General features: G+C 42.8%; 1 protein-coding gene across 2 annotated transcripts in view; it reads left to right on the forward strand.

Annotated features, from left to right (window-relative positions):
• RELL1 (RELT like 1) overlaps positions 1-19,573 on the forward strand; it is a 60,759-nt gene that overhangs the window by 37,087 nt on the left and 4,099 nt on the right. For both annotated transcript variants that reach the window (XR_014244111.1, XM_082390759.1), the window contains exons 4-6: positions 3,775-3,832; positions 6,409-6,645; positions 9,751-9,889. Coding sequence is in view for 1 of the 2 variants with exons in the window: in XM_082390759.1 (XP_082246885.1) it covers positions 3,775-3,832; positions 6,409-6,645; positions 9,751-9,886 (431 nt within the window). In the remaining variant the exon portion in view is untranslated. The remainder of the gene's footprint in view (positions 1-3,774; positions 3,833-6,408; positions 6,646-9,750; positions 9,890-19,573) is intronic.

The following is a 19,573-nucleotide window of genomic DNA, read 5'->3' on the forward strand; positions in this document are numbered from 1 at the left end:
CTTTAAACATTGAAGAAAAAAGGAATAAAACTGAGTACAAACCATTACCATTTTTCCATGTTTATTTACATTTTCTTTGCCTATATTTACATATTTTAAAACATTTGCAGTCATGATATATGACTCGTCTTCTGCTTTGCATTTTTAATTTGGCTAATGGGGTAATATTTCACCTGTACTCATGGGGACATTCTTGTTTATGGTTTAAACCTATCATGTCTTGAATGTTGCAAATCAAGTTTTGTTTAGATAAATATCTCTTGAAGGATGAATTTATTGGCTGACCTGCAGACTGATTATTTTCCCCCTAATTCCTAATCCTTTCTAAATAGAGCTGAATTGAAGAGCATTTGGGTGGCCACTGTATGGAAGTTTGGAAAGTACCTGCAACTCCGTAGCTGAGCTTCTCTGCCAGGCCCTGACACTCTGAAAATAGCAACAATTCAGAGTATTGTGATTACTCTCCAAGCGCCCTGGTTATGGTTATTCACACTAGGCAGAGAGAGGGATCCCTTGGTGAAATTCTTACCTTGGGGCTCAATTTGTGTGGTGGCAAAAAGGATTCCTTCATAAACTACCATCATTACTGAGTAGATCTCTGAAACTTGCTGTAATGATTATGCAGACATCCTGTGAACTCTTAAACTACTCATCATTTAGATAGAGACTTGGACATTGAAGGAGTAGGTCGGGGTAGGTCGGGGTGAAAAGCACCCACCCCAGAGTCAAATAGACCAGGGTTTGTATCTAGGTCTGTTTCTAGCTCTGTTTCTAGCTGTGGGACTCTGGCCAGTCAGTTACAGTCTTTAGGCCTCAGTGTCTGTCTTTAAAATGGGGATGATAATTCTGCCCGCTCTTGGGGAGAATCAAACATGATAGGGTCTGTAAAGCTTTTAGCCAGTGACTGACACATACCAGGATCTTGCCTTGAATGTAAGGGAAAACTTTGAAAAGAGTAATGGTAGGAGAGAAGACAAGGCATTTTTGTTGTCTGATTTTGACTGGTCTATGCATATTATCAGGCAGAAATACAGGAAAGAAGAGAGGAAGCAGTTTCTGGAAATTACTGCCCACTGGAAAATTTTCCCTGTTCTTGACAGGCTTTGCTTGTCCTATAATTGACTCCTCTCATCCTTTGGATGCCCATGAAGGGAAGTATAGTCGGACAGAATGTTGACAACTGTAGGGGAAACCATCTTTTGCAGCCTCTTGGAATTATGAGTAATCACAAGGAGGAGAAATATATTCATTAGAACTTAATTGGATTATTGCTCTTTTACAGCCAAATTAAAGCATGTGTTTATGTGCTAATGGTGATGTTCTGTTAAGAGTTTTCTCATCACAGGAAACCAAAAGTGTTCCCAAGGGTTAGTTTACTGAGATTTACTCCCTGGTATAGATTGCAGGATAGGCTAGAGACAAGGGCATATGTGCGTGTGTATGTGTGGGTCCCACACACCCACCCTCAATGGGTATGAATGATCAAAACTTGAGTCTACTCTTAAAGCATCACTCATAGCAAACAAAGGGGTTGTTTACTATTGTTTCTAAGAAATAAGGGCAAGATACAGGAATACATGAATACATGAGAAACAACACAAGCCTATAAAAGCAAGTTTTAGTAATGATTTTAATATATTTTCATAATCTCTCTGGGAGCATTTTATCATCTGATGTTTCTAACAGAGGTCATCATTTTGATTAATTAATTTTCTCAGGTGACTATTTAAACTTTTGTTTTTGAAAAGCTCATTCTTATAAGTGAATGCTATTAGTGTTATCTTTGTTTTCATACCTTTTTTGTTGTTGTTATTTTCCCCTCTTTTCTGTTTATAGTTTTGAAGTTTAGTAAATGATGGCAGAATATAAATCTCAACTGGCAAATTATTGTGTATTCCCTGAACTCTTTATCTGAAAGAAAATTATTGTTCTGAATTCTTAGTATTAGTTAAAGAGAAAATGATTAGATTGTACTTAAATTTGTCTTACAGAGGGTAATGTGCCTTTTTTGTCATGTGGGAGAAGATACAGCTGATCCATTTCAGCACTTCTTTTGTAATGATAAGAGTCTTATTTAGATCAAAACTTGTGTTTGGAAATGCATTTGTGCATCTTCACAGATAGTCATGAAAGGCAAAGAAAATATTTCTTTTTGAAAAGGATGGTATGCTCCATCAATATTTCTTCAGAAGCCCCATACATTTGCAAGGGTTGTGAAGGGGAGAAAATTAGATTGTAGGGGGCAAAACCCCCTTACTATTTTATATGTAAAACACAGATATGCATATAGTACCTAAACATGTATATCTGCAGTATTATAGTTTCATGGGAGGGTGATTAGGAAACAAATGTCAAAAAGAAGGCTTCTGGGTGGAGCAATAACAAAAAAAAGTTGAAACACTGGATACATCCTTAGCTATTAGCACTTAAAAGCAGCAGTGTCAAAACTAGAGTTAATTTTCCTCCTCTCGGATGTCATTTGAGATGATAAATGTTGGTGTTAGCTCACATGATAAATGGTGATTTTTTCATTGTTTCATTGTCTCTGGGGAATTTGTTGTGGTTAGTCCTGAGGACACTGCTTTAAAAATCAACGGCAACGGGTCAGGAGTCGGTTGTAACATTTGGCCTTGCCAGGAAATACCCAAGAGAAACTTGACCATTCACTTCAGTCTTTTATCCTTAAGACTTGTCACCCTACAAAAGACGAAAAGAACACGTGTGTCTGTGCATGGAGGTGGGGTAGGCACCCAAGAAGCTTAGATTCAATTTGCTTTAGTTGACAGCCTGGGCACCCTCCTACAAATTTGGATTTTTTTAAAAAAAGTTAACATTAGAAGTCTAATTTAACTGATGGGTGTGACCAACATTTGAAATTTAAAGCTATCTGGCTAGAGTTAAGGTCTTGTATGGTCCGAATGGCCCACCTAGAAAATTAACCCTTTCTCATCCCTGATTCTATGTGGGATAGACTTGATACTACATGGGTATCCAGAATTTAGGGCTAATTCGTTGAGCATGTATAAGTTATTAAAATACAGGTCTCTTGAAACATACATTTTATGACATATTTAGCAAAGTGAGTTAAATTCAGTTTCCTTTTGGTTTGAGAAGGGGAGAAAGAAATGTCTTCTATGTTATATGGCTAATGACGTGTAGGAAACAAAGCTCTGTAGTAGATCTGCTTTCCTTTGCATAGATTCTCTGTCACTCTCACTAAATTCCTGCGTGGTGAAAAGTATTGGCAGGTGGTGCCACATCTGGGTTTTTCTTGGGAAAGACCCTCCCTTCTCCAGGGCCCCAGGGCCTCATTTGTGAACTGAAGGAACTCAATTAGGTGTTTTTCCAACAGTTTTTCTGATATGATAATCCTATGATCACTCATCTGATTGATTTCATTTTAATTCTTTTAATTAATTAATTAATTAATTAGTTTTTGGCCGTGTTGGGTCTTCGTTGCTGCAAGCGGGCTTTCTCTACTTGCGGTGAGCAGGGGCTACTCTTTGTTGCGGTGCGCGGGCTTCTCATTGAGGTGGCTTCTCTTATTGCAGAGCACGGGCTCTAGGTGCGTGGACTTCAGTAGTTGTGGCTCGCGGGCTCTAGAGCACAGGCTCAGTAGTTGTGGCGCATGGGCTTAGTTGCTCCGCGGCATGTGGGATCTTCCCGGACCAGGGCTCGAACCCGTGTCCCCTGCATTGGCAGGCAGATTCTTAAGCACTGCGCAACCAGGGAAGTCCCCCATTTTAATTCTTGACCTCTTTTTTTTTTCCTTAGCAAATGCTGATGTTTTAAAGGCAATGGTAGCAGATAACAACCTGGGTGACCCTGAAAGGTGAGTGCTTTTCCCCTGATTTTATGGGGCTTTCGTTTTCAGTTATCCACTAGAGCAGGTTTCTGTACTTTGGCACTATTGACATTTGGGCCAGGGAATTCTTTGCTGTGAGGAACTGTCCTGTGCATTGTAGGACATTTAACAGCATTCCTGGCCTCCACTTACTGGATGCCATTGTCCCTTTCTCCTGCTGTGTGACATCCCAGAACAAACGCCTCCACACATTGTCAGTGTACCCTGGGGGCGAAGTCGCCCCTGGTTGAGAGCAGCTGCGTTAGAGAACAAGGATGAGAGGAAGGAGTAGCCCTGGAACTGGGGACCTGGGTGAGTCTTACCTCCACCACTTCTGGATCCCCTCTTCTCGGGCAAGCTAACCGACCACCCTGAGCTCAAGTTCCATCATCTATAAACTGGAGATAACCACTGTACCAACTTAATTGGAATATTATGAGGAATACCGAATACCTCGGGCATCGAAAGACCTCTGTGAACAATGATGATTAAACGAAAAACCAGGCTGGTTTGGGGGCACCTGCTAAGTTCTGTTTTTGTATTACCAGTTTTAGGTTACAGTGGTTGAGTATCATAGTCCTTCCTAATTAATTACAGGTAATTGTATTTCTATGTAATTTTTCATGCCGCTTGGAGCATTTATTGAGTGCCTGCTGTGTGCTGGGCATGATGCTGGAGCCGGACCTTCACAGATCCTTGCCATGGAGGACGAAGTCTAGTGGGGAGTGGAGACAAGAAGCAGGGGCTGCTTGTAGGCAGAGAAAGTCCAGGACAAAAGGCCCGGGAGAGTGAAAGTGTGGGATGCCTCCGGTAAGGTTCGGTCCGGTGTGGCCCGAGTACATGCTATGGACAGAAGCAAGAAGGGCCAGGAAGACAAGTGGGGTTTGAGTGACATGGCAAGGAGTCTGGACCTTTTCCTGCTTACTCTGTGGGTGGTACACCCAGCGCATCTTAGCTATTTCATACATGTTTGTCAAACTGGCCACGTTAGATCTGCATTTCAGCGAGGTGACTTAGTGCCGGAAGGCCAGTGAAAGGAGCTCTGGTGGTGTAGTTTATAGAGACGTACGAGCTGTGGTTTCCGCCACACTCCAGCCCTGACCACAGACTCCTTGTGTTAGGACCATGTCACCTCATCGAATCTTTGCCTCAGTTATCTTAGGGCAGCCTGTGGTCCCTGTCATTGGGTTTTGTGCACAGCGAGTACTAGATAAACGTTTGTTGAATGTTGTTAAACTTTCAAATTCAACCTCCTAATATGTGGTGTGAACACTGGTTTACCTCAGAAAGCTGCGGTTGTGTGTTTTTATTTTAACAAGCTAAAGAGCATTCCTAACGAACACCAGGAAACTTTTGGCTCTCTGTGGTGTTTGAGACTATCTCTTCAATCAGGCACTTTTTTGTCTACTTTTGAAGTGGGCGAGTGGGCTGGTTATCAGCAGCATAAAGGCTGGCTTATGCTGTCATGAGACTTCTATATGCCTTTGGGGCTCTCAGCCCAGTCTCAGGAGTCAGGCTCTGCTGTTATGTGCTGCCCTGCCCACCCCACCTACACCAGGTCAGAGGCCTGATTCCTGGTTGGGCTGGCCCTGTCCTGTCTTATTTCCTCCTTTCCTAGTGGACCAGAGCCTTGACACGTGCCTTTTGAAAGCAGCCAGCAGCTGACCTATATACTTCTGCTTTTTATATTTTGGATGGTAGGGCTGGGTTTCTTCCAGGTTATCAGAGTGAGCTCCCCTGTTTCTGAAGCACTGTAGCATGATGGTTAAGATCATGGTTTCTAGATTTAGTCTTTCTAGATTTGGATCTCAGCTGTCACTTACTAGCTGTGTGACCTTGGGTAAGTTACTTATCTGCTCTGAGGCTCAGTGTCCTTGTTTTTAAAATGAGGAAACTAATAATACCTACCTCAAGGTTTTGTAAAGATCAATGGAATTAATATATATCAAGTGCATAGACTGCTAAGTGTTAGCTATTTTTATTATTACTATGATCAACATCTGTCTTGAGCATCACTTTTGATGTCTTGACCTAAAAGCTTTCTTCCTTTGACACAATAGTCAGATCGGATCAAATATTCTATCTTAAGTCATTCCAATTTGATTGGAATTTAAGTTTTTCTCTCCTCCAGGGCACATATATTCCGGGCATCTCTTTGCTTGGAGATCTAGGAGGAACTTGGGTATGTGTGAGAAATTAGTTTACTTGAAATTAGATTGCATGAAAAGGGAGATCGGCCATTTGGAAAGAGACCTAATACTTGAAAGACACACAATGCGTCATCATTAGAAGCAGTGGTTTATTTCCGGCCAGTTAATTCCATGCTAGAAGTGATAAATCACATTGTTACTGTTTAAAACGAACTGTCATTGTCTAGTCATAAGAGCTGAGTACCTGCTGCCTGAGATCAGTTCACAAAGCCCATTTGTATAACTGGAAGAGGCATTTTTTTTCTTTTGATTGAAACCTGCTTCTTATATTGCAGGGGGAGAGAATGCCTCAGCTGGTATTTCTTTTAATAACCAGTTCGACCTTTTCCTTCTTTTTTTTTTTTCCCACCTTAGCCCAGGGTCCCCTGGCAGTTCTGGGAGCCCGCCTGTGAGCCCCGGGCCCTTGTCTCCAGGTGGCACCCCAGGGAAGCACATCTGCGGCCACCATCTGCACACAGTGGGTGGTGCTGTCGAGCGGGACGTGTGTCATCGATGTAGGCACAAGCGGTGGCACTTCATAAAACCCACCAACAAGGCCAAAGAGGGCCGCTCAAGGCGCCAAGGAGCAGTTACTGTCCTCTCTGTGGGCAGGTGAGTCCTGGGGGTGCTTTGGGTTTGTGTAACGTGATTGCTGTGCTGTGTGGATTTGTACACCCGTTAAGTGTACAGTGTGTTCTCCTGAGCCTGGCTCAGGTCCTATGTCTGGGCTTCTTTGATGTTTTCTGGTCTGAGTCCTGCATTTTTCCAACAGCAGAAGAATTCTAAGAGGTGGCTATTGCAAGATCAGGTGTGACTTGTATTAATTAAGGTAACAAATTAATCACTTGCTGTATTAGGGTTCTACAGAGAAGCAGACTCAATAAGATATATATATACACACAGACGCACCTGTAAGAGTAGATTTATTATGGGAATTAGCTCACAGGATTATGGAGGCCAAGAAGACAGGAAAGCTGGTGGTAATTCAGTCCAAGTCCAAAGGCCTGAGAACCAGGGAAGCCGATGGTATTAGTCCTGGTCCCAGTCCGAAGGCCTAGAAACCAGGAATGCTCATGTCTTATGGCAAAAGAAGAGGGATGTGTCAGCTCAAGTAAAAAGAGCAAATTCAGTCTTCCTTTGCCTTTTTGTTCTGTTCAGGCCCTCAAGGGACTGCATGATGCCTCTTCTCATTGGTGAGGGTGATCTTTACTCAATCTACCAATTCAAAGGCTAATCTCTTCTGCAAACGTCCTCACAGACACACCCAGAAATAATGTTTTACCAACTCTCTGGGCAGCCCTTAGCCTGGTCAAGTCGACACATAAAATTAACCATCACACTTGCTCTAATAGATAAAGCCCAAATCTCAACCGTTAAAGAATGGAAGTTTGTATTTCACTTGTGGAAATCGAAAGATCAGTGGTGGCCCTTCAAGCAGTCACCCAGAGCCCTGGGTCCTTTCCATCTTGTGCCTCTGCTGGATTTGCTAGCAGGAGAAAGTACGCAGAGGATTGTTCACAAGAGGTTTTTCAGGAGATGGGCCTGAAGTGGCACATTTCACTCTTGCTCACGTTCCTCTGGCTGGAACTCGATCACTCGGCCACACCTAATGGCCAGGGAGGTAGGAAATGTTGGCCAGGGAGGTAGGAAATGTCGGCCAGGAAGAAGGGAAGAGATGCAGCCTGGTCCACTGCTCTCCAGCCTCTGCCGTGTAAGATCCACGTGGACCCCTGGGACTGGTTGCTTTTAGTTCACCTCCTCCTTTCCCAGTCCTAAAGTTCCATTTACCTGTGACCCATATGTGATGTGGAGATCTTGCAGTTCAAGTGATGAACAATTTGACGATACTGTATGCAGAGCATTTTTGGTTGATTTTGAGCCTCCTGCAGGAACTGCAAGGCTAATGCTGCATGTGCAAAGGCAGTAGAGAGTAATGGTCGAGAGCATGCCTGCTGGCACCAGACTGGGGAAGCCCTGAGCAGAAGCTGACAGTGTTGCCTACATGATCCTTCTCTCCTTACTGACAAACTCTGGGAAGAGTAGCCTGGACTCACTGAATCACCCTCATTTGACTCCTGACACCAGTACTTACAAACTGTTACTTCTCTCTGTGCCTCAGTTTTCCCCTCTATAAAATGGGGATGACAGTAGCACTCACCTTATCGGGTTGCTGTGAAGACTAAATAAGGTGACTCAGGTAAAGGTCTTAGACCAGTTTTTGGTGCTTATTATATACTCAAGAATTGTTGGCTATTATTATTACTGTGATTTGAATTCCATTGAGTTTCATCATGTGTTGCACAAGCAACAAGGAGAAGACTCCTTGGCTCTTTGCCACTCACAACAAAACAGTGCAACTCATGACCACACTGTTTTATTCAGAGCAGAGTCATGGGAACTTATGAATGTGGAATGCGGTGAGAACCTGTAACTTGTTTGGACAAAGTGTATTTTGTTTGCTTTAAAAAAAATCTGCTGAAACTTTCAACTCAGATTCAACATGGCTTTTTTAAATGCCCCCAATCCAACTCTCCATCTTGGAGATAGAATAAATACTATGACTGCTGAGTGATTACAGGCTGCTTTTCAGCAAGTGTTGCTTAAAGAGAGTCTTAAAGTTTGACCGAATAGGTTTGTGGTGACAACTTTTTCCTGATCCTCCGTTCACTCCTTCAGAGTCTCCTTCCTCCTTCTGGTGGGTGACCTCATTTTGGACAAAGAAGGAGGATTTATTTTAGATGGTTTTGAGGGAAATGAAGACCAAGACTAGAGAGAAACTACTGTGAAAGATTTTAGGGTTTTGATGGTGATGGACGAGAAAAGCAGTCCAACTGAGTACATTTCTTTAACTTTTCTCTTAATTCTTAAGGAAAATCTCTTTCTTAAATTCCTTAACCCTTAATGAAAACCCAAATTTGCTTCAAAAACAAAAACAAAAAAACCCAGACAAAACCCAAGCAGACACAAAAACTCTGCCACCGACTGATGCTGATAAATGTGTGTTTGGGGCCCTGTTTATAGAGACAGACCCTCTGCTGGGTGAAATTTGAGAAGACAGTTCCCTAGTGAACATCAGATTTGCAAACTAGTCGGGCTTTTATCCAGCCTTCTGTTGTTAAAACAGCTGATGTTTAAGCCCAGGTCCTTGTTAGAAACCACAGCTCTGAGGCTGTTTCATATTTGAGTACCCGTGTTTCTTAGTGCATTTCCCATGCTCTGTAAACTGTGCCGCAGAGTCTGTGATGTGTTGAGTGAACATCAGCTGGGAGGTTTGGCAGGGGACAGGGGCCTTGCTGTGTAGGACGGTTCCTCCTGTTGAATATGGTGATTTTCTTTTCTTTTTAAAAAATTTTTTTATTGAAGTATCGTTGATTTACAATGTCGTGTTAATTTCAGGTGTACAGCACAGTGATTCAGCTATATATATATTAATATAATATGTATATATTAATATATATATATTCTTTTTCAGATTCTTTTCCCTTATAGGTTGTTACAAAATATTGAGTACAGTTCCCTGTGCTATATAGTAGGTTCTTGTTGGTTATCTATTTTATATATAGTTATGTGTATATGTGAATATGGTGATTTTCATTGCCGTCCTAACTTTTGGCTGAGTTTGTTTGGGATCCTCCAGGTGGATGATTTTTAGTTCATTCACGATTCTCGTTCAGTGGAAAAGCAAAACCCGTCGCATCTCCTCTTTCCCCCGCTCAGGTTTAGAGTTACGAAAGTGGAACACAAATCAAATCAGAAGGAGCGGAGAAGTTTAATGTCAGTTAGTGGGACCGACAGCGTCAACGGGGAGGTGCCCATGACACCCGTGAAGAGAGAGCGAAGTGGCACAGAGTAGCAGGTAAGTTGAAGTTGCGGCGACATTGGGGGTGGGTGGTACATGGCAGGGAGAAGGTGCCCAGAGCCTCCCTGGGGTCTGTGGTAATACGGGAGTGACTTGGCAGGGAAATGAGAAGTGCTTTCCTGGAGCTGGTAAGGCTGTAGGGGAGGGAACACCATCACTTGTCTGCCCAGAGCTTTTTGTGAAGAGCCCATCAACACAGGTGCCTCCAGGGACCTGGCCTGCATGATAATGAGTGGGGAGGATTACTTAGGAGGCACTGTGGAGTGGTGGGGACTGGAGCAAACTAGAAATCACATAACCCATCTGTTAGGGTTTGCATTACCACAAGGCAGGAAGCACTTAGTGTGGCTAGATCTTAGGCAAAAAAAAGGTGGAAATCTAGACTTTTTTACAGGTGAAATCAACAGGTTTTTAAATTTTGGCGGCTTGGTAAAAATCCTTTAAACAACCACGCAGGCCAAATGAAATATAATCTTGTCATCATTTCTAGGTAAACTGTGATTTGAAAAAGGCTTGAGCAAGCAAAGCAACGCTTTTTTCCTTTGAGTTGGAAACCAGTTTTCTTTGATGTGTCACAGTTCTAAAATACCCCCAGTAGAAGTATTACTCTTTCCACCAAATATTTTGAAGCAATTTAAAAGCAAACGTGAATGCTTCTTGGTTTGGCAGTTTTAACTTTGGGAGATATTACTTAAAAAAAAAAAAAAGCCTGTGATAATTTGATATTGGCTTAGCCTTCATCTTCTTTGCTTTCTGTTCTGGCTTGAGTCCCATTCATCCCTTTCATGTTACTTATTATATGTAAAAGGCTGCGTGTGAGGACTCAGGAGTGACCAGCTCCAAAGTCTCCAATGGAACTGTCAGAGCCTGAATGTTAAGGCAGAAGAGGTTCCACTTCCAAAGGGAGGGGGAGGCGGGGAAAGGGGGAGGGGACTAGCCAGGTCCTAGAAGGTACAGGGAAACAGCAAGGTCGAACCTGAGCCTTGGAGTCAGGCTGCCTGGTTCAAGTCCCCGTTTCCCACTCACTAGCCCTGGGGCCTGGACAAGGTGCTTGCGCTTTTTTATGCCTCACTTTCTTCACTGGGAAATAAAAATGATGCTGCCTGCCTTGAAGGATGGCAATGAGATATCAGGGAAATAACATGGGAAGCCCAGGGCCTGGTGGATAGGAAATGCCCAGTCAGTGCTACTGATTATTTTAAGTGGCCAGTTTGGCGGAGAAGGGGCTTTTGAGTGAAGCTTCTGATAACCTGCCCGGGCTCAGAGGGGTTGAGGATGATCCAGAAGTCATCTGGAAGAGTTGTGCGCCTGAATTCTGTAAGACGTAGGGGCTCTGATAGCTTTCCAGCACTGGTTCTTGCCATTTCGCCCTTGGGAAGATCTGGCCCCTTCCCCTAAGTTGAGGAGCCCAACAGAGGCTTTCTTTAAAGAAGAGACATGGAGCAGAAAAGTCTGTCTTTGGCTTCTCAGCCAGTTACTGGTGCCTTGGGAAGGGAACGAAGAGGAATTTAGGAAAAGGAAGAGGAGGATGAAGATCATAAAAGCAGCTAATGTCAATTCAGTATTCTAGTCTTCTGGGTGTTGTACTGAGATGTATCTCACATGTCACCATTATAAACATCTCCCAGTGGGATGGATACTATTAGCCCAGCTTTATAGATGAGGAAACCAGTGCACGGAAAGGGTAAGTTACATGTTATGGATCACATAACTGGCAAGAGGAGCTGATTTGAACTGAGGTCTGTGACTGTAAGACCAGCTGCACTCTTCTGCCATCCTGGGGTGCTCATGAAGGGGCAGCCCTAGATCCATGAATGAGGAACATTTCCACCAATGATCTGGAACCTGGTGGTCTAAGATGGTAGCCACTAGTCACCTGTGGCTACTTAAATCTAAATTAATTAAAATTAAAAGTTTCATTCTGCAATTGCACTAGTCACATTTCAAGTATTCAGTAGCCATAGATGACTAGGGTCTGCCAGATACTGTATCTGCACGGGACAGTGCAGATACAGAAAATTTCCATCATTGCAGAAAGTGTTACCAACAGAGTAGACGGTACCTTAGATGTTAGAATTGGAATCCTGAGTGACTTTGGTAAATTAGAGAAACATTCTGATTGAAGTCACGAGGACTTGCCTTCTGGGACGAGAAGTATGTGGCTATTCAAGTCTAAGGTGAGGAAGGCCCAGCCAGTTTAGCTGCAAAGAAAGAGAAAGCATGAGTTGTAATGACAGTTCTGCATATGAGTCATCAACCTGGCAGTGTGTTGAGAGACGGAGCAGCCCGTGGGTAAGAATACACTGCTTGCCCTCGGGCAGGAAGCGCAAGGTGATCCCGGGTTAGGCTCAGCCAGATTCCAGCCTTGCTAAAGTGCCGTGGCAGGTTTTGGCCACTACTGCTCGGAGGGAGGCACTCAAGATCTGGGAAGGTTAAAAGAATTAGGATTGGAGGGCTTCCCTGGTGGCGCAGTGGTTGAGAATCTGCCTGCCAATGCAGGGGTCACAGGTTCGAGCCCTGGTCTGGGAAGATCCCACATGCCGCGGAGCAACTGGGCCCGTGAGCCACAACTACTGAGCCTGCGCGTCTGGAGCCTGTGCCCCGCAACAAGAGAGGCCGCGACAGGGAGAGGCCCGCGCACCGCGATGAAGAGTGGCCCCCACTTGCCACAACTAGAGAAAGCCCTCGCACAGAAACAAAGACCCAACACAGCCATAAATAAATAAATAAATAAATAAAAGAGTAACTGTAGTGCCATGTACACACACAAAAAAGCTTATTTATAAAAAAAAAAATAGAATTAGGATTGCTCAGCTGTTTTTCTTGGTCCAAATTCTGTCCGTATCTGGATTTGATCCAGTCATCTGAAAATCCTGACCACATCTGACTGGTTTACAATTTGATCCTCTCTGCAAAGCACACAATCTTCTTACCATGATTTTGTGAAAGAGCGTTGGATTTGATTAGAAGACCTGGGCTCTCATCCTAGCTTCGCCGCTTGGAAATTGTCCTTAACTGCCCTTACTCCAGGTTTTCTTGAACGTGAAATAGGATATTAAATTCGTCGATTGAAAGTGAGTGCCAAGAGAGCATCTGGCATGTCATTGGCTCTCAGTGGTGCTGTGCCGTCCAAAGGTGCAACGAGCACATGAGTGACCTTAGAAAGGGAATGTGTTTTCCGAGCCTTCAACATAATTGTAATTAATTTTGGAATTAAAAAAAATAATTTTTATTATGGAAAATTTCAAACAGACCCAAAAGTAGAGAGAATAATGTCACGAATGCCGATGGACTAATTTAATTATAATACGTGCTGCGTATTGAGTATCTACTATGGTACCGGGCATGCCTTAGAAGGCATATTCCATGTATTAACTGATTTAATCCTCACAACAGCAATAAGTAGGTGCCAGTTTAAGCAGAGAGAGTTGAAGCAACTTGTTTAGAGTTACCAGCAAGAACGTGGTAGAGTTTAGAGTCCAACCCAGGCAGTCTGGCTCCTGGAGTCCCAGACTTCACCACTCAGCCGGGTCCGAGGAAAAACAGGTCCTGTGGTTAGAGCCTGCTGAGGTTGGGACCTGCTGAGTGACGATGTCTGATGAGCCCCACAGAGAATGGACTCTGAGAAAGGAGGGAAGGGACTATTCATTGACACTCAAAAATATGTATGTACTTGTGAAAATTTTTCTTGCTTGGTTTCTTAATATTTCTCATCCTCCAAAAGAGTATGTTTGGGCGATTTAATATGACTTGATTTTCCAACAAGAGAGATCCTGAGGTTTTTCCTTCTAGGCTCAGAAGATCTCTGGTTCTGAGCTGAATCAGAAGATCTGCACTGGGATGTAACTAATACAATAAGACAGGAGTGTTATGTACCTTCTGTACTGTCTAATACAGTTTTTAGAGTTGTGTTTTTTTCCTGAAAAATATTTTTGTTTAAATTTGGATTTTTGGCCAAGCTGTTTTACTGGAATGCCTTGTTTTAATGTAGAACTGATTCAAATATTCAAATGCAAATGCATACCTACTCATTGGTTAGGTTTCCTTCTTAAAAAAAAAAATTCAGTGGCTGATACCACCAGCTAGACTTAGGATTTCTCTCTCTTTCTCCTTCTCTTTTTAAAAAACAAAATCTGCTGTTTGGCATTTCTTCCCCCCTTTATTATTTCCCCCCTGTTTCCTTTGCCTGAGTTCTTTTTTGTAGCTAGATCTGACTTGCACTCTGCCTAATTTATTTTGGCAATGCAGTTAAAATGGTTTCTTTTTTCCACAGAAAATGTGTTTTGATTTCTTCTTAGAAGAATAAGCTTTTGTTCTTCAAAGTTAAATAAATCAAATTGCTTTCAGCCTCCAAATGCCACTGCCTTGTCTTCATTATCATTGGGCTTTTGCTTTTTCAAAATGATGCCGTCGTAAGCATTCTCTCGCACATGTTTCTGAAGTATCTACCCCCTTTTCCAGTTTATGGTAGTATCTTATTGAAAACGTTGATTTGGTAAGTTTACAGAAAATATTTTTTATCAAAACAGAAATTCATCATATTAGATAGCTCTGTTTTAAATCGTTTTATTATTGAAGCTATTCTATTAATTCTTATTTCAGTCATTTAGTTTAGTGATTAAGAGCTGAGTTTTAAACTGCTTAGGTTTCATTTTAACTGTGCCACTAACTACCGGTTGTTTTCAGCAAGTTACTTAACCTCTCCAAGCCTCAGGTTCTTCATCTTTAAAGTGGTGTAGGGTGCGGTGGTGGATGTAAATGACATGATATATGTGTACAGTTCTTAAATCAGGCTTTGGCACAGAGTTAGTATTCACTAACTCACTATTCACTATTATCAATAATTTCCATCCCGTTCTCAGGGGTCCTAGTTAGTTATTAGCCCATTCCTCAAGCATCACTTTTAGATACTGTAACTCCCGTTTTACTTCTTAAGAACATTAGAGCTTTGGAGTCTGATGACATCTCAGAAATAGATATTTGTCAAGTCCCTTAGGAATTTGGGCCATTTTCTTGTGTGTGTTAAGAGGGCCTTAGAAATAACATGCCCCTCTTACTGGAGGTGGAATCAGAATTAGTAACAAGGCAATTGAAAAGTGTTGCAACTTGAGTTCTTTTTATTATACAGATCAGAGGAAGGGTTCTATTAAGAGGTAGTGTGGACTGAATTTTCTTCACCTCACCGTGCTACTGCTGGGCTGGGGCTTTGCTCTGGGATGAAAGTCTCCTTTTTGCCAAGACTCATGGAGCACGCTCCCTCCCTCCTCAGGACCACAGCTGGCACAAGGTCAGCTCTCCAGATCTTCGGGGCCTTTTCATTTCCTCCTCTAACAGTGAGGAAAGGCAAGCTTTTCTCCTTTTTGCTTTTGAACTCTGGTGACAGGCAGTGCAGTGATGGTCCGGTGGTGGCCTCCCCTGATGATGTGTTGCTTTATTTGCAGTCCTCTGCATGGCTCATTCTTTTGTTAACTCTCCAGGGAAGGAGAGGATGGTGAGAAACTTTAGGTATCACGAGTTAATTTTTTTCTCCATAGCTTATATTTTTTTCAGGGCAAAACACATTATTTTTTTTTTTTAAAGCAGGAGGATCACAGATTTGATGGAAGCCCCTTAATGTGATTCATTGGCCTTTATAAACAGAAGTTGCACCTCAGATAGGTATGGATAGGACCACCTGGCTTGATTTAGAAATGGCTGAATACATTTCTAAAGAGTAATAGCAGTACTTTGATACTTGTGTTGTTCTTACATGGAAGACCAGTCCCATTGAGCCCATCTTAAATATGGAAGTGGAGGGAAGTTAATGTCTGTCCTTGACCATTCACTGTCTGTGCAAAGCATAGGCAGTAGAACTAGGCAGATGAGGAGAAGAGCTGAGTGGGGGACAGAAATTTAAATGCAACCTGATGGATCATGGGTGATCATCTCATCTCTCCACTTTACAGTGGAAGAGCCAGGCTCAGAAGGATGAATTTTTCCCAGATCCCTGGGCTGGGGAGGGAGAGGGCTTGGGTGGGAAGAAATCCATACTTTGGGGCCGATATGCTCAGTGGCTTTGAAGTTCAAGGGAGCTTTGCTTCAACAAAGAAAAAAATCTGCATTCAGTTTAGCCCGGTAACTCACAGCAGTGATCATTTCAACATTATCAACCTTCCCCAGGCTTGGTCTCCTATGGGGACCATCTGATGTCTTTTGGCTGTGCCTGGATCAGTCCAGGTTTGTGAGCTATTCTGTTTTCTAACAAGTCGACTAAGATCATAGACTTCGAGATCTCAGAGGAGCTGTGATGGCTAGTTCAGGTCAACTCAAGTACAATTAACATCTTTTAAAAGTATTTGTTGAGCCCCTACTTTGTGCCAGGCCTTAGGGGTGCAGCAGTGTGGAAAAAGGACAGACAAGGGCCATGCTTTCATGGAGCTTCTGTTCTAGTTTTTGTAGTGATTTTTCTCCCCATGCCCCCTTGGTCCCCTAGTTTTAGAGTAAGGAGGCCCTAGGACGTTACGCTGTACAAGGTCATGCGGATGGTTTATTCCAGAGCCTGGACTTGGGCTTCCTATAGTTCAGTCCCTTCAATGTCTCTGAGGTCCTGGATATTGCAAGTGTTTGAAATTGAATCATTTTTAAAATTGAAAAATAAGGCATGAACACAATACAATATTTAAGCACCATAAAAGGCTGCAGGATGAAAAAAGAATGTCTTCACCCTGTCTATGCCCCTTCTACCCACCACACACATGTCATCTCGCAGTCCCCTTCCCAACAGGGGACCACGGTTGTCCGTGTCCTCTATATCCTTTCAGGATTATTCTATGCGTATACCTACTTAAACAACATATATACGTGTCTACAGCCCCCTCCTTTGCCCTTCCACGAATGAGAGCTTAGATACTTGTCTGCACCTTGCTTTTTATTGAAGTTGATGACTGATAAGGTCTGTGGACTATTTTTTATGCTCCCACATTGATTGAGCCATGAGGAGTGAAAATGCTGGACACGTTTAAAACGTCGTATGTCCTCTTTGTTGTTGGGAATAGCCCCGAAACATTTACAGACATAATCTGAGAGTTTTGGGTGGACCTAAAAACATATTTTGCTATCATCAACACTGATGTTCTAAGTTATTCTTCCACAGCCTTGTTCTGTGTACAGAAGAGACTGAAACATATTTGCGAGTATTCCCAGAATTTAGATAACATGAGGGCCCAGAGGGTTTTGTTTTGTTTTGTTTTGAATTGCCACCAAAGCTATCTCCTCTCCTCAGTTATCTACCTCGGCAGGGTCTGCTCCAGGGCGCCTCCCTAGTGCTGACCAGAAGGTGACCCCTCAGGGAGCTTATCTGTCCTCCCCGGTGGCCCTGCCTGCCCTCTGACAAGGCTTAGGAAAGAGGGCTGCAACATCTGCCTTTTTGCCGCAGAAACTGCAGCACTGGAGGCTCATGGAGACTTCGGAGGACGAAAAGGCAGACCTAAGGGGCTCGAGGGAGGCAGAAAATGAAATGCCTTTGGTGACATTTTGGCCTAGAACAAGATAGAAGAGGGAATTAATAGTTATAATCAGGATTTTTATTTTTCTTCATTTGTAACTCGAAACTTTGAATCTACTAACATTAAATAGCTAAGGAAATAGTAGTCCCTGTTTTCTGTAAGTTGTCTATTTTCTGCAAGGATGTACAATGCTATAGTAGCTCCACAGTATAGGTTCTGGAACCAGACTCCTTGTGCCCAAGTCCTAGCCGGACACTTTTTAGCTGTGTAATCTTGGGCAAGTTCCTTAGCCTCTGACTTCTCCATCTGTCAAGTGGGTTTAATAATTATAATACCCCCTACCTCATAGGGATGTTGTTCTTTGGCACTTAGCAAGTGCTAAATAGCCAAATACTTGATGTTATTATTATAATATTATGTCAGGTGAGACCTATTTAAACACTTAGCAAATAAAAGTGTGAAAAATTAATGGTTTTTGATATTTCTTAATTTTCCTGAGGCTCAGAGAGGCAGGTTAAACATAACCTATAAGATGTTGTAGTTTTGTTTGACACTCAGGTAGAGGCTTACTAAATGCGGGTAGCTGGACTCTTGCTCACAAGGCAGTCAAGAGGCAACGTTTAACTTGTTTTGTTTTCCTTATTAGAAAGAGGTGGGACCATTCAGAGTCTTAAATTATTCTACCTGTAGCTAGCGTAGACGTTGAATCAGAGGTTTATTGAGACTAAGAGGGAACTGCTGAATTGCATTTAAATCCTTCCCAGGAGAACGCTTGTGTTTCCAGATACAGAATAACTTTTGATGTCAATTACATTTTACTTGGAATAAACTGCTCTGACTCTCACCATCCCAAGGGCTGGTAGATCACAAACGTTCAGCTATTGTCACTTGGGAAGCCCATTATTGCTAAATATGTGAACACATTTAAATTGTTGTGAAGCTATAACTCAGGAAAGAGCAACCTTCAGACTTCCCAGTAAGATCCAAATCTCATGTGAGAAAATTCAAAACTACAAGGAGTGCACAGTTTCCCACTGGCGTTATTCAGGAAAGAGCAGAGAAGGACAGGCCGCAGAAGACCTCATGGCTCGGTGGATATCTCCGCGTGATTGGTGTGGCGGCGACTGTGGCTTCCAGGTGGGACAGCCTGGGCTGGAATCACTGCTTTCTTATGATTAATTGCGTGGCCTTGAACCTGCAAGCCTCAGTGTGCACTTATGGAAATGAGAATCGTCATTGACTCATGGAGTCATTGAAAAGATTGAGTTACTGAATCCGGAGCGCTTATTTCTCCCAGCTTGAGCACTCACTTGTGTAAGAGAGTAATCACCAAATTTCCCCACCCTATCCCACCCAAAAAAGATAGATCAGTCTTGTTAAATATGGTGGGGTCCCACGGTGATGCGAGCTGAGAACAACAGGTGGGTGGAGTGTTTTCTCTCCCTCTGGTCCGCGGCTGCTAGCCTTCGCTAGCATTCATGCCGGCCTGCTCCTGGTCTCTGACTGCTGTGTGCCTGTAGAGAAGGCAACTTTTAATATTAATATGTTGCGGTAAAGAAATACTATTTTAAAGTATGTGTTTGTTTATCAATATGGTCGTATGCACAGCTGTAGAATGAAATGAGAAGAAATTCAACAATGTCAAATGCACCATGACACAATCCCAGAAATAAGGCTGCAGTTGGAAATTTACAAGCTGTACAAAATGCGGTATCTTCTTTCCTCTAGATTATCACTCAGATAAGACAGGTATTTATCTGGAAATTGAGAGCTGCTGTGCTGGTCAAAGCTTCCCTTTTGTTAAGTGTGTGTGAAGACAGAGAGCCCAGAACTGTGAATCAGTGCTGGGTAGTTTTCAATAGAGCCTGAAAAGGTTAACTTTCCTTTTTTCTGCCTTGTTCCTGGTATTAGTAATGAAGACTTTTAAGCAACATTTTGTATTTTTCACGTTCTCTTTCAAAGATATTGTGTGCAGTGCAGTTTTAATCAGCTGCATAAGGCCATTGTGGAAGAGAGCCACTGTGCTGGGATGCTGGTTATGGTCACGACAGCTAACTTTTAGGAGGGTACTGACTGCTTGGCCCTGTATTAAGCATTGTACGTATATCATCTTATGTAAAACCCCCAACAGCCCTACGAGGGATGCTGCAGAGAGACCAAGGTTCAACAACTAGTCACAGGGGTCTGGATCTGGGGA

The sequence above is a fragment of the Balaenoptera borealis genome (assembly GCF_965194805.1).
Source record: "Balaenoptera borealis genome assembly, chromosome: 4".
Classification (NCBI taxonomy): domain Eukaryota; kingdom Metazoa; phylum Chordata; class Mammalia; order Artiodactyla; family Balaenopteridae; genus Balaenoptera; species Balaenoptera borealis.